The sequence below is a fragment of the Musa acuminata genome, chromosome BXJ3-11 (assembly GCF_036884655.1).
Source record: "Musa acuminata AAA Group cultivar baxijiao chromosome BXJ3-11, Cavendish_Baxijiao_AAA, whole genome shotgun sequence".
Classification (NCBI taxonomy): Eukaryota; Viridiplantae; Streptophyta; class Magnoliopsida; order Zingiberales; family Musaceae; genus Musa; species Musa acuminata.
The window spans coordinates 19,830,786-19,845,259 of NC_088359.1; the positions used below are offsets into that span (position 1 = coordinate 19,830,786).

A 14,474-nucleotide genomic window follows, 5' to 3' on the forward strand; every position below is an offset into this window, starting at 1 on the left:
TTCTATGTTTCTTTTTGCTATTTACAAAAGAAGTGATTTGTCAAAATGAATCATATCTCTTGGTATTCAAATAATCTTTGTTATTATATCTTTCATGTCATGATTTATTTATGATACTTCCTTGTATTCATAAAGTGTATACCTCATCATATTTGATTTAAATTTATCTTTATTATGATGTGAAAATTGATGTAAAGGAAAAATAATTACAAAATTATATTCTTCCCATCATTTTGACAATAACAAAGGGTGAGAAAGTAGTACTAGCTTACACATTTCAAGGAGAAAAACTTGTTAACTTGCACATTTCAAGGAGAAGAATTTGCTAGCTTGCTCATCTAAAAAAGGAAGCAAAGATTGCAAACTTGCACATCGTAAAGAGAGGAAAAACTTGCTAGCTTGCTCATCTCAAAAGAGAAGCAAGAAGTGCTATCTCGATCCACCGAAGGATTGAATCGAGGGATACACTAAAGGATCGTCAATGCAGTGAAAGCTCGCTAGAAGTTCATCGAGAGTTTGCCGAAAGCTCACCGGGAGTTTGCTGAAAGCTCGCCGGAAGATCGTCGGAAGTTCATTGAGAGTTCGGATAAACAATTGACATGCCGGACAACTAGGATTGCTTGCATTGTAATTGTCTAGCCTTAATTGTCGTAGTTAGGGTTTCAATTGTTGAATCTCGGATTTTGATGATGAAGTCAATTGATGGGTTAATTGATCTAATCCATATTATTGAGTTAAGTGTGCAGGATTAACTATAATTAATTGGCCATAGTTAGGTCATAATTGAGTTAGTTTTTGGTGTAACCATACTAACTCAATTAGGGGCTCATTGGGCCTGAGTTGGGATTGTTTTGGGCCAAGTGGAAGGCTCATTCGGTGACTCAAGGTTTGGAACCACCTGTGAGCTGGAAAAGTTAAGAGTACACTTTTTCATACTATCAGGCGATGGTACCACCAGACTGGGCTGTGGTACCGCCCAGTGTCAACGTGTCAGGCAATGGTACCGCCCAATGTTAGTGCTGCATGTAGTGGTACCGCCAATACCCGGGAAACCCTGGATGAAACCTTTTTTTGCTCTATTTTTTAAGTCATTTGGGGTCTATAAATACCCTAGTTATTTCTGCTTGGAAAAGTATAAAATTGAATAGAAAAGGGGGAAAATATACTTAAGAAAAAAGTATTGTAATCTCTTTAAAGTTAGTGAGTCTCTTCCTCCTAGAGTTAAAAGCTTTTTAAGGGATGAATGAGGTCTAAAAGAGAGAGGTGTAAAGGTTCTCTCGTGAGCTTGTGAAAAGGAGAAAGAGTTATAAGGGTAGTTGATCTTCGCCCGTTGGAAAGAAGATCGGTAGTGAAAGCTAGTGGCCTTGAGTAAAGAGGAATCGAGAGTGGACGTAGGTTGAGACGACCGAACCACTATAAAATATGGTTTGTATTTATTTTACGCTTTTTATTTACATTGCAAACTGATTTCTTACTCTTACTGCACTCGTTACACTTTCGTACATTTTTTAAGTTAAACATCTTTCCGATACAATTTTATTGAATGAAGTTTTACGAAAGCACTAATTCCCCCCTCCCCCCACTCTTAGTACCAATTTCGGTCCTAACAAAGGAAGCATCGACGATGAAGGCAATAGCTACGCTAGGGTTTATGGATTGAGGTCACACACGAGGTTACTTTGTTTGAACCAAGCGCTCAGCCGAGGTATCTAGTGCTTGGGTTCAAGCAAGCGCTTATGCGATGCTTCACTAAAGCGCGTCGCTTGGTCAAGCCTGAGACGCTCGAGCCTCTCCTTGCCTCACCCGAGCACCTAGGCGAGTACTCGAACACCTATTTAAACCCCTAGCAAGAACAACAAACAATCATCTTCTTCCAATTACAAAATTCATATGTTGAATCCAAAAGAAAAACTTATACTTTCCGATGATTGTGTTCAAAAATACAAGTATAATGTTTGTCTCGGCAAAAATCAAAATTTCAGCACCATTTCATGTAACAATATGTGTCAATATTGTGAAGGTTTAAGAGACAAGATCAGAGACAAAATTCGGCACCTTCTGGGCAATTACAGGAAGAATTAGTTAAATTGCCGGGGTGAACTGAATAATGAACCTGATTGATGGTCCCATTAGAGAATAAAATTGCTGGAGCATCTGGGACACTATTCGAGTGTTTGACGAGCTTTTCAACAGCAAACATGGCCCATCATCCTGCTGCATCACCATCTATGAGGGCATGGAACCATATGTCATGAAGAAGCAAGAGAAGAGTACTTCAAGACAAAATCTAACGATACAAAAGCAACAATATAACAAAACATCTTTCAGTCATATAAATTCCTGCTTGTGTGGGATTAACCACTCTGGAAACCTTACCTTGTTTCCCTTTTCACATCGACCAAAGATAGTGAGGAAGCTACCATGATATATTTGTTAGTTTATAAATTTAATAGATACCAACGGCAAAGTTCGTGTCATGCTCGTAAATCTTGTTCCATGCCCTTTGCGCAATAATTTTCAGTAATCACCAAGAGTCAACCACTTTGCAGAGGACCAATGTGACGGAACATGCATGTATATACTTCAAAAGCATTATCTACATGATATCAAAGTTCATCAAATTTGTCAGCTTCAGATCACACAGCTGTAAAAGATCTAATCAGATGGATTACCCTTGTCATCATCAACTTGGCAGTTCAAGTTGCCCTCCTTTATCTCAGGAACATACTGATCCAAAAACAACTGGATTGTTCTCCAGTATCTATCTCCACCAGAGAACCATGTATCCATATGCATGCCATTTGGAAATTCTACAAATCTGCAATCCCAATTATTTTCTACAGTTTTAGAATACAGCATCTGCATGTGTGAAGGGGGAACCAACTCATCTTGCAAACCAGATAGAAATAGAATCGGCCGCTTAATCTGCATCACAGAACAGAACAAGTAAGTAAATTCTGCAAGAGCCATGTATTAAAACAAGCACCTAGGTAAAAAATGGAAGTCCGATTTTTAAACATGAAAATATATGATCCAAAGACGAAGCTCTTTCTTGAAGGTGATGGAAACTATGGAGAGCTCTGGAATTGTTATAGATGATCACCAGGTTCCTGATTGAGAAGGATGGTTCATGTTCAGGAGGTCCCATAAATTTGATCTGAGAGATGTTGAACACTGGTGTCATGATGCAGGACAACTCGCAGCCAAGTCTTTGCCAGTTCAGTCTGTTTAAGTCTAAGATTATATCAAATTGTGTTCAGCTCAATTTTTCCTTTACTCAGGTAGATATTCATCCAATTATTGAGTTGTCATAAATATGTTGAGATTCATTGTCTGGGACAATCTCGCGAAGGTGCCTTATTGTGCAGTTTTTTAATTAGGACAATTTCTATTGAGAGTTCTTTATTAAGATTAGTCCTTAGGCTATGATTCTTACCTATTTGTAATACGTTTTGGATTAGATTAGAATTTGTTAATAAGATTATCCTTCAAATGATGAGTTTTGTTTAGGTTAGTTATTTCTTCCTGTATTTCTGTTCTCATCTCTTCCCTAACACCTTCCTATTCATCTGCTCGCTGAGATGCTGATCATGGTCTTATATAGAAAAATAAAGCCTCGATTGCTGATCATGGCTGGATTTACCAATCCAACAGTCAAATGGGACGTGGATCAGAAGATTTCATCTGGTTCAGTTTGATATGTGTTGTACTATTCAGTAAGCTCACCAGGCCAGGTTTACTAGACAGGTACCATACTGTACCAGATGATAAGATCACCATCCACTGCCAGTACCTTTTTCCTAATGTCCAACAGTTGTCACAACTTTCTTCATTTTTTTCCCCTTTTTTTTCCTTATTCTCTCGTCACAACTTTCTTTGTTTTTTTTTTTTTCTTTTTTCCCTTGTTCTCTCTCTGTCTCTCTCTCTCTCTCTCTCTCTCTTTATCTTGAGCATTTTCGCTCTCCTCCTCCTCATCCTTCCAACCTGTGGCATCATGGCAGCCGCCTCCTTCCTACTGTGTTTCCAACTACTTCAATGCCTCCTACTGTTCTTCCCCTTCTTTTCCACCGCCTCCTCCTATTTTTTCACTCCTTCCCAACCTCTCTCTAGAATTGACACCGCCCATATCAAAGGTTGAAATGTGAACCATACTAGCTAGTACCATATAGGTCTGGCCACTAGCAAGTATTCGTACGAGATTGAGATTTGAATCAATGATTGTTTTATTAAGTCATAAAAAGCTCATATTACTCTTTTTAATGGCAAAAGAAAATTTTTGCTAATATTAACAAAGTTCAATAAAGACTATTTTGTTATGGCTCTGTTCTTAATCTAGTGTCCTTGGAGCTGCATGCTGTTGCAGATCATGTGAACTCAAATGGTAACTTATTACAAATAACCAGTAAAATACAAATCATGAGATAATGGCAGTGTTATATCCAACACAGATAATCTCAATCCTTTCCAATTGATTACATCTTATTAACACATGAACATGTCGATATGGATATCAATGCAGCCAAACTTCACAGGTTCATATCTCGCAATAAGTAATATACACTACACTTCTAAACTGTATGATATCATGGCTGTCAAATAGTTATTAAAAGAGTTGCATTGAAAAACTGGTCCACTTGAGTTTAGATTTACTATTACTCCATTAGAAACATACAATTATTTCACAACATAGCTCCCAAATTATGGTCGGCACAAGATGAAGCAGTTTCTATCAGCTAATTGATTCCACATAAGGAGATAATGTGGTGAATATACCAAATTGAAATGGGTAAATTAGTGTATCAAGACCCTTGCAATATTACTTGCATTGCATCTGAAGGGTTACAAGAAGTAACACTTGGTTCTTATCTTCCAAATGGTACTTTTTCTTTTATGAAAAATGAAATGGATATAATTCTTTCATATGACTGCTTTCCTGTTGCTAAAATCTGCACTTTCTCAGCTTCTTTATCTGCTTCAATCTAAACCGGTTTTGAAGAATGAAACGTTATATTCTAACATATTGATAAACTACAATTTTAAATAAACAAAAGAAAAAATCTGTTATGATCAACTAAGACATCACAAAAAGCGAGTTATATTCAAACTAAATTAACATTCCAGGTATTAAGAAATTATGATTACTAACTCTAAGGACATATCACAAAAAGCAAGTTACATATAAATTAAATTAACATCCCAGATATTAAGAAAAACTCTTATTGCTGTTTTTATGCATAAAGCAATTTACATTTTCATATGGAAAGAAAAGTTAATCAGTTCAAGCTGATATAAGATGTTAACTAGTCTGCAATATGAATGGAATTTCTGAATGCTTAATCTACTATAAACACTCCCAGAGAAAGTGACAGTTTAAAACAAGATCCATGACCTAGCTCAGCAGAGTTTCCCATGGATATGGATACTTACCTTGCCGATGATATCAATGGTTCTCCATGGTGAGCGTACAATACAATTGAGAATCTTTGGACCTTTTGACCCACTGCAGCCAATAAACCATCTTAGGAAAGGGAACATAATGCCAGCCATGTCCAAGATAGACGTGAAAGTATTCTCCAATAGAAGAGAAGAAACCTGGAACGAGCATTAAATATTCAGACCATTATAGTCGAAAGCATACAATTTGCAAAACTACCAATAAATTCCATCAGAATATGTTCACAAAAAAAAAACATTTACAGACCATGTGCAGGCAATGAAGAGCTAAAAGGCATCTTAATGTGGTATTAAGGCATACATTTAGTGTAAAACCACTCTAAACTTTACAGAAACGATAACAAAAAAAAATGTTGAATAAGTCATCAATCTAGTCAAATACTACAGGATACACCATTAATAATCTTCTTTTTTTTTTCTCAATGATCAACAAAAGTTGGTCTTGCAAATCCTTTGTTATTAGATAAAGGTTCAAAAGAAAAACAGGACTATTAGTGTTAAAATTCGCCAGCATATTATCACGGACAAAACTGTAAACGGGGTGTTTAATGTAATGCTAATGTATGTCTGTGTCTCTTGGTTTGTTCATGCTAGGCATAGCATGTAGAGGGACAGTCGAAGGTTTAACAACCCCATTTTAGTTGAGTTTGGTGGTCGTCCTAGGCTTACAAACAAAAGTTATGTCATGTGAGCACTTATGGGAATTTCGATCTGTAGTGGACCATTTTGGATTATTTGTTGTGCAATCGTTCAGAGCTTGTGAAGTCTGTTTATAATTTGAATTGGTTATAAAGTATTTCCTGAAATAATTGTTTGTGGATCCTAAGTGAGGCACTTTCTCTAATCCGTTTTCTCTTTCGTAGGTCCTAAGGGACAATACGAGGTTTCAGAGATGTTGACCTTTGCGGACGGACATGCAAGGGTGTCGCACAGCTTAGGCAAAACCAGCTAAGTCCGTGACAGATGGTCTCAGAGCGAGACAAGCACTCATAAAAACACTTGGCATACAAACGTAGGGGACCTAGCGGGGCTGCGTTGAGGGCAGCTAGCACGGGCCACCGTTTAGGGGAAAGTGGGCATGGAGATGTAGGGAAAAGGAGTCGCTCAGAGAAGCGGGCATCTAAGATTGGCATTTAGAGGAATGGTCAACCCTTCACGCAAGAGGCATCACGAGGACCAGTAAGCTGGGAAGAATGTATAACGCACAAAGGTTGGGATGGCTGAGTTTGAGCTACAGCTCAGCGTTGGCAACCATACTTGATGGTGCTCAAGGCAAGCTAGGCGCTTGGTAAAGGATGAAACCATGTAAGGTGGCATAGGTTGTTCAGCGATTGAAAGAGTTGTGCAAAGCTCACAGAGGTGAGGGGAATTGCTAACTCGAAGAATTCAATACTCATGCAAAGGCTTGTATACGAACGATGGAGTGTTTGTGGCCATCCCAAGGCGACCGAAACTCGGCGCCATGGAGCATTGAAACTTTCTCTTTAGCATTAGAAGGATACGTCCGTAGGAGGCTGAAGTGTGCAGCGAGTTCAGCATGTTGCTAGGCCTTGAGGGGTGCAGCAGGGGCTATATTGACGTGGAGTCACAATCTAGCAAGTACGTTTGCGGGAGGCAGAACAATACACAATTTGTTTAGCAAGGCGGAGTAGTCCAAGGGGATGGTGGTCTCCGAAACTTTCAGAGAGAAGGAAGCGGAGAGAAAAGTTGCTCCAATGAGACAGATATCCAGGAGGGATAAGTCCCGACTCTCCAGAGGGAGAACCATGTGCAACGGACCGCACATGTTGAGGAGTACCTCAAAATAACTTCACAAAGATCAACGGACCGAACGAGAGACGAGCAGTCGTCGCATGATCTCGCTTGAGATAATGCATTAGGGAATGCATTGCGAGATCAAATGGGGGAGCGACCCAAGGCAACACAAGATGAAGGTACACTCAGAGTCGATATAGAGATCGGACTCAACGAAGGACTGACCCGTGGAATGGTGGGCACGAGGGCCACCATCAACCCAATGCAAATCGAGGAGCAGAGCAACTTGGGTGTAACTTGGCGAAGTACCTAAGCCGCATAAAGGGAGCCGGCATAGAAGATGGAACACAGAGCGGAGGCACAGAGCTTTCCTTGGATATAGGTCAAGGACATGAACTCTTGCAGAGGCAAGAGCAGGATCATGTCGTTTCATGGGTCCCTCATTCTGATGGAGCGGGCTCATCCTGCATTGTGCTAAAGACGAAGTGAGCTTCGAGGCACATGTACCTTTCCTCGAAGAAACAATTTGACAGAGGAACTAAGGCGACTTAACTTGCGAAGGCGAAGTTGGGTTCAGAAGGCCTTGGCACGGGGCAAGAGGACACGGAGGTGGGTACTCTTGAAGAATATGTCACGGTGCTGCCAATCAAGTTGCTATGAAGGAAATGGTGCGCAACAAAGATTATGCTGGTAGGGGCAAGGGCCTAGGATCCAGACAATGGTGCACCAATTTCAACGAAGTCGGTAGACTTCGAGAGTTACTATGCGACGAACTGTCCTAGAGCTGTGCTTCGTCTGAGTGTGACCCGAGAGCGGATGGACGAAGGTCGATTGCCAAAGGAGCGAACACAATCGAAGATGGAAGAGGCCACACATTGAGGGATCACAATCCGAATTCATCCCACAAGTATCAGAATGCAATGGAGATGTCACCAGGAAGTGACATGGTGCAGCGAATCATGGTGGAACAGTTTGTGGCAATGTGATACACACGAATCTAGTCCCGTGAGGGACTATATCATACGAAGGTATAATCGGGAGTTACTAGGAGCTCCACATCGGTGAACAATACGACGGCAAGAATGGCTATGAATTCAAGGAGTGAAAGCCATGGTACCACAAAGGCGAGTCTTCCGTGTGTGCATCGGATGAAAGCCTTGGTCATCAGCATATAAGGGCTGTGTACCACTGAGAGAAAAGTTCAAATGGAAGTACCAGTGAGTCCCATAGGAGGGACTTGATCATGCAATGGTATGATCGAGCGGCTGGAGAGTTGGACTGCTCCAAAGCCCATATTCGCTTAAGAGAGCCAGCCAAGTCAGAGGATAAAGCCAAGTAAGCGAACGTTGCTACCAAGGAAGCTAAGGAGAACAGAATCGATGCGAACCCTGCAACATGATGGTAGAGGCCATGCATGGGAGTTGTAGTCTATCTTACCATCGACCAAGGGGAACTACTTAGAGAACACAGAGGTATTGAAGCAGGGGGTCAAAAGGGGCGAAGAAATGACGACGAGTCCAGAGGAACTTAGCTACCCAAAACCAAGCATCGGTTAGAATGGAGGTGGACTCAGAGGAGTGCCACAAAGACAGATCTATTGATCGCGAAGAAATGGATGTAGATGTGAGGCGACGGATAGTAGGGCCATGGGCATGGCAGTGCCATGGTATCATAGAGACGGGATTTCCATGAAGTCATCGACCCCTTGCTCTCATGAGGGGAAAGGCTTGGTCATGAAAGAGGCCGAGGAAGTGGAGAATGCAAAGGCAAACTCCAAGTACCAAGATAAGGCTGAAGGGCAGAGGCCAGGGAACTTCGTAAGACCGGTGTCAACGAGCTTCTCGTCAAGATAGCTAAAAGTTGAGAACTTCGGGTCGATGCAAGAGTGTACGACCAAGGAACGAAGCAGGCAGTACGCGGTGTTGTACATTTGATACTCAGTGGAGTAGGCGACTGGGTTGATGGAGAAGACATTATAATCTCAGAGGCGACCAAAGCTATCAGAGACTTACTCTAAGTTGCGGTGAAAACTTCTTGCATTTCAAAAGTTCGATGGCATTGGAGAAGATGAATCACAGTAACTAACTAAACGCAAGGAGTGCAAACACTTCAAGTACTTCAGAAATGTGAGCAAAGAGTAGGCGAAGGCCAGTACAACCCTCGAGGAGGCGGGCGAAGTCAAGTAACCATTGTCTTCTTAACTCTTAAAAGAATGGGTGAAACTGAGTACCCCAAATCTCTTATCTATCCAGTAGAGGGGCTTTAAACATGTTCAAAGACCCTTCGAAGAAATCAAATTGAAGACAATAGTTGTCAAATCCTCACCAATTGTGATCAGTGCTACTGAGAGTAGATTATTCGCTTCATTTCTAAATAGAATGTCAATCAAAAGTGAAAGTGATACGAACCTACTTGAAAGTGACAACTAAGTGAAAGAAGAGTCGATAGGCAAATTTTATGGAGAAAGGACTCAAAAACTTCAAAAGTTTGCGAGGCGATGCTCGTTAAAGCTCCAACAAGCATCCACTCAGTTCAAGTAGCATGAGGCATTTGAGAGACTGGCACATGGTAAGGATGGTCTTTTCCTTCATCTAAATGATCCGCAGGAACCAACAGGGATCGACACAACTCAGCCAACCCTATACTAGAGTCAGAGTCATTGGCGAGTTGAAGCAGCATGGCGGATCAAAAGTTCGACCACTCAACAACAGCGGCGGAGAACAGCTGGGAGCCAGGAGGTGCATTGTAGCTGGAGCAGAAGATTGAAGATTCAGCAAAGGTGAGGAGTTACAACGTCGGCAAAGGCTTCGACGAGGACGTTGAAAAAATAAGTGAGGGAGAATGTCACGGACAAAACTGTAAACGAGGTGTTTAATGTAATGCTCATTTATGTCTGTGTCTCTTGGTTTGTTCATGCTCGGTACAGCATGTAGAGGGACGGTCGAAGGCTTAACAGCCCCATTTTAGTTGGGTTTGGTGGTCGTCCTAAGCTTACAAACAAAGGTTGTCATGTAGGCACTTGTGGGGATTTCGGTCTGTAGTGGACTATTTTGGATCCTTTGTTGTGCGACCGTTCAGAACTTGTGAAGTCTATTTGTAATTTGCATTGGTTATAAAGTGTTTCCTGAAATGATTTCTTGTGGATCCCGAGTGAGGCGCTTTCTCTAACCCGTTTTCTCTTTTGTAGGTCATAAGAGACCATAGGAGATTTCGAGGAGCCTAACCTTTGCGGACGGACACGCAAGGGTGCCGCACAACTTAGGCAAAACCAGCTAAGTCTGTGACAGTATGTCAGAATCCAGATGCTATATGAGCAATACAACCAAGGCAAGGACACATTTCCAAGTAAGGAAACTTACCTTATATTCTATGCATTTAAAACTCATACAAGCGAAAAAAGCAAACTAGACATCAAAAAAGAAAAAGGAGAAGATTTCAGGCATAACAGACAACAAATGGTAATTGTTGAACAATCATTCAAGAAGAACAATGACTTGATACTACAGTTCAATATTACAACTATAGCATCTAAAGCAACAACTACATAGCTTGCAGAAACAAATAGCTGGTTTTAAATATATACCTTATCAGGATTATTTTTTACAATCACTGCTCCAACTGCACCTCCTAAAGATCTCCCAAAGACAACTATTCTTGATGTGTCAATATCTTTTCTCTGTGTTAGATGATTTAATGCTGCCTAATAAGAAATAGAACCCCAGTTATCATAAATAATCCAATAACATGAGAAAACAAAACACACATCAACAAACCTGAGCATCCATGATAATGCCATGCTGTGATGGGTGACCATCACTTTCTCCATACCTGTTGTATCATGCATACATTTTTCATGGTTACACAAACACAAACATAAATGGCATACACTGTATTAATTGCCAAAATTCAGATAGCAACAATCAAGACACTGGTAAATCATGGGGCAAAAGAATACCCTCTGTATGAAAGCATGAATACATTGCATTGCAGCCTCTGCATCATTATCCGGACAAATTCAAGACGGTGAGCAATATCTAAGCAACTGGGTTTAAGGCCTCCAATATTGCAAAATCCAACAACAACTGAATTACAAGATATATCCTCCTAGAGATAAAAATTTTCAGGATACTGCCAGCATTTTCTTGGAAGAAGAGTATCGTTGGACCTGCAGAACAAGGATATGATAATCACAAAAGGGGAAGAGGTAATTGAAGTGCCAAAAGAATATATATGTCTTCTTGTTACACTGACTGAACTGCTGAGGGAAAAAAATTCAACAGGTTATTAACCTATTCATGAAGCCAAAACAAAAACCTATACTGAATAGGGCTCGAGCACAAGTTACTGCAGTGCCTCCACCATAGCAGGCGAAGTTTACACAGTGAGGATCCAACTAAGCTTATGCCAAAAAAGCAGCAATCTTATCCATCATTCTAGGTAGGTCATAGATACTATCCCAGTAATCATTACCAGGGAAAAGTCAAAATTGCAATCAAATGAAACTTGTTTGTATCATAAGTCATAACTCATAAAAATTAATATTTCACTCTTGAACTATGAGGCCAGTTAGTCAGAATAAAGAAAGACCGTAATTTCATGCATATAACTATCCCATGCAGCTTCACCTATAACACCTAATTTCTCAACCACTGCATAAGATGGCAGAGTCGCTAATGGATTAATCTTTCGATATCTACATCTCTGATATCTAATTAGTTGTTCTTTATATTTTGTTGTCTTCTTGATGCATATCAGGTCTTTCTCCAGCCATTTCAAGTAAAATTCTTCAATCAAGTGCTGATGCACAATGCTCAAGATAAATTTCATTCAGTCTTCCTGAAATACTTCCTGAGGCGATCTCCACACCATTCCACTCCTTTGTTCTTCATTTTCATCCACTATCAAACTTTTTTCTCTTAAACCAATACCTGTATTAAGTTGTTGTGATTGCACAAACCATTTTAATTTATCATAAAACAATATATGGTACAACAATTGATGTTCTTACAGCAGGCAATTATTAATGAAATCCTACATATCTATGCTACTCCAGTTGCATAACTAACATGTTAACTCTTTATCAGGTTACATGTTAAAATGAAACCATATTAATTGTTTATCATGGTACAACAACTGATGTTCTCCTTCATCATGTTAACTGTTTTAACACCAACAAACAAAAATTAAGTTTTTGATAAGATAATTCAACCATTGTTACGAAAAATCAACATAGCTGCAACGGTAATGTGAAAGAAAGTCATTCATTGCATTTCAAGATAATGGAAGTGATGGGACACAATTCAAATATATAGCAAAAAGTATTGTGGAAATTTGAAGAAGGCAATAAGCTTCATGCCCTCGTCAACAATAGTTGGACACTGGAATGGAGAGAAAGAACGGCGGTTCGTCACCAGATTCGGATATTAGTTAACAGAAAGCATAAACTATACGAATAATTACAACCTAAATATAGGTTAAACCCGAGAACATCATGTATGATACCCTGATCTTAACTTGCAAGACGCTGAACTACAAAAGAAAATTACCCAAGACATACAAGAAAGCAAGGGACTAATACTAATAAAAATTCTTCTCTTTTTTCCTCCTCGTTAAGATCAAGCACACAAGGAGACTCGGCGATCACAAGGAAACATAGAAATGAAGCAGGCACCTCCAAGGAACCTTACTAAAACTAGATCCGTCCGCCGAACAGTAGAAAACCCTGTTTTTTTTTTCGTTTCCTCGAAGATAAAAATTAAATTTCAGCATTGTTGAAGAGAAATCGTGCAATTCAAAAGGGGATCCACCGGTGTCCCAAGAAAAGAACAGCAAGAATCCTGATAGAGATCTGTAGAGAGATCAAGAAGGTTCCGGCACCCACCTGGCTTCGGAGGGGAGTGCTTGATGAACCAGGCGTGGAGGCGGACGCCGTCCGAGGCCCGGAGAAAGACGTCCTCGTAGTCAAGCCGGAGTCGGGCCGGGGTGAAGGGGTAGGCGCGGGCGAGTCCGGGGACCACCGGGACGTACACCAGTCGCTCCTGGAACGCCACCAGCGCCACCATCCCCACCACCGCCACGCCCCCCGCCCCGTAAACCAGCGCCTTCAGGAACGAAACCATCGTTGCTTCCGGGGAATTCCGTCGAACGGGTGGCCGGCAACAAGGAACGCGGTCCCAGGTCCGGAGACGCCGTCCTAGGGGATAGCGAAAGCGAGATTAACTCGCACGTGCGGGGGCGTCCAGTTTGACGGTAAAGATGCTCTGTCGCAAGCACATGCGAGCCTCTCTTTTGACCTCTCACCTTGCGCCACGAAACGGTTCGACTACTCCTGTCTAAGGCGTAGCAGGGAACAGGGTCATTCTTCGATAGCAAATGGTGGGCTCATGCATCGACTCAACGACACGGTTCGACCACTCCTGTCTCCTGTTTTTGGACTCGTTCAGGACAAGTGAGGTCCGCCTGTCTCTCCTTACCAGTAATCTTTCGCCACGTCAGTGAAAGAGGTGTCATGCCCTCTCGTTTTCCTATGGAGCTTACCTGTCTGGGACGATGCAGAAAACAGGGTCCTCCTTCGGTTCACGAAAGAAACCGACGGGGCCCACGAAATGACCCACCGGAAAGGTCGAGTCTCTCCAATTGGATGTTGAATTGAACGACAAATTCTGCGTCGAGTAAGACAGGTGATCCGCACCCGTTCCTACTGAAAGTCTTGACGGAGGAGGGTCATGGCCTCTAAAAAAACATCTGCTCCATCTGGATTGGTTTAGAAACTGTCATGGTGCAGGATTCTGAAGATCTACATTTCTGGTCTCAGACTACTTATCCAATTGTCTTCGATCTTCTCACGTGGAAGTTAAAATGAATTATTACAAGTAATATATATATATATATATATATATAAAGATTAATGATAAATTGTCAAGATGTTTATCGATTGCACTACCTAACACTTTCTTACCACTAATCTTTCTCATATAAGTTAAAATGAATTATTATAAGTAAACCATCATTACATCATCATTTTCTTTTATTCTTTTTTAGAGTAATAGTAGGTGTGATTTTGACAAAGAAAATTAAAATTTATTTAAGATAAATAAATATTAAAATTTAAAATTTAAAAAAATAATAAAGGCACAAAATATTGTTTTTAAAACAATATCTCATAGGAATTGATCAAAATTTTAGTCTCAAAATTCAACCGGTATCAACCATCTTGTCTTGTGAGTAGTGATTTAATATAAATCCTTTTTAGTGAACCGAATGGC

At 40.7% G+C, this 14,474-nt stretch overlaps 1 protein-coding gene across 2 annotated transcripts; it reads right to left on the reverse strand.

Moving 5' to 3' along the window:
• Positions 1-1,893: 1,893 nt before the first annotated feature.
• LOC103974054 (alpha/beta hydrolase domain-containing protein WAV2) lies at positions 1,894-13,450 on the reverse strand. Of its 2 annotated transcripts, none has more exons than XM_009388793.3 (8): positions 13,091-13,449; positions 11,339-11,374; positions 11,165-11,243; positions 10,983-11,037; positions 10,793-10,909; positions 5,428-5,592; positions 2,673-2,925; positions 1,894-2,226 (listed from the first exon to the last, which is right to left on the reverse strand). In XM_009388793.3, exons 1-8 carry the CDS (start codon positions 13,326-13,328, stop codon positions 2,207-2,209), a joined length of 963 nt encoding a protein of 320 aa, XP_009387068.1. In that variant the 5' UTR covers positions 13,329-13,449; the 3' UTR covers positions 1,894-2,206. The 2 variants fall into 2 exon arrangements, with proteins under 2 accessions (XP_009387068.1, XP_065028972.1); XM_065172900.1 differs by lacking the exon at positions 1,894-2,226 and adding an exon at positions 2,289-2,596 and having other exon boundaries at positions 13,091-13,450.
• Between the last annotated feature and the right edge of the window lie 1,024 nt (positions 13,451-14,474).

Bases quoted from the DNA above. Each gene is read 5' to 3' on its own strand.
- LOC103974054 (XM_065172900.1), bottom strand. From the start codon at position 13,328: ATGGTTTCGTTCCTGAAGGCGCTGGTTTACGGGGCGGGGGGCGTGGCG. The intron at 11,244-11,338 runs GTATCCTGAAAA...CCAGTTGCTTAG, and splicing joins CTTCCAAGAAAATGCTGGCA to ATATTGCTCACCGTCTTGAA. The intron at 2,597-2,672 runs GTAATCCATCTG...GATATCATGTAG, and splicing joins CCAAGTTGATGATGACAAGG to ATAATGCTTTTGAAGTATAT.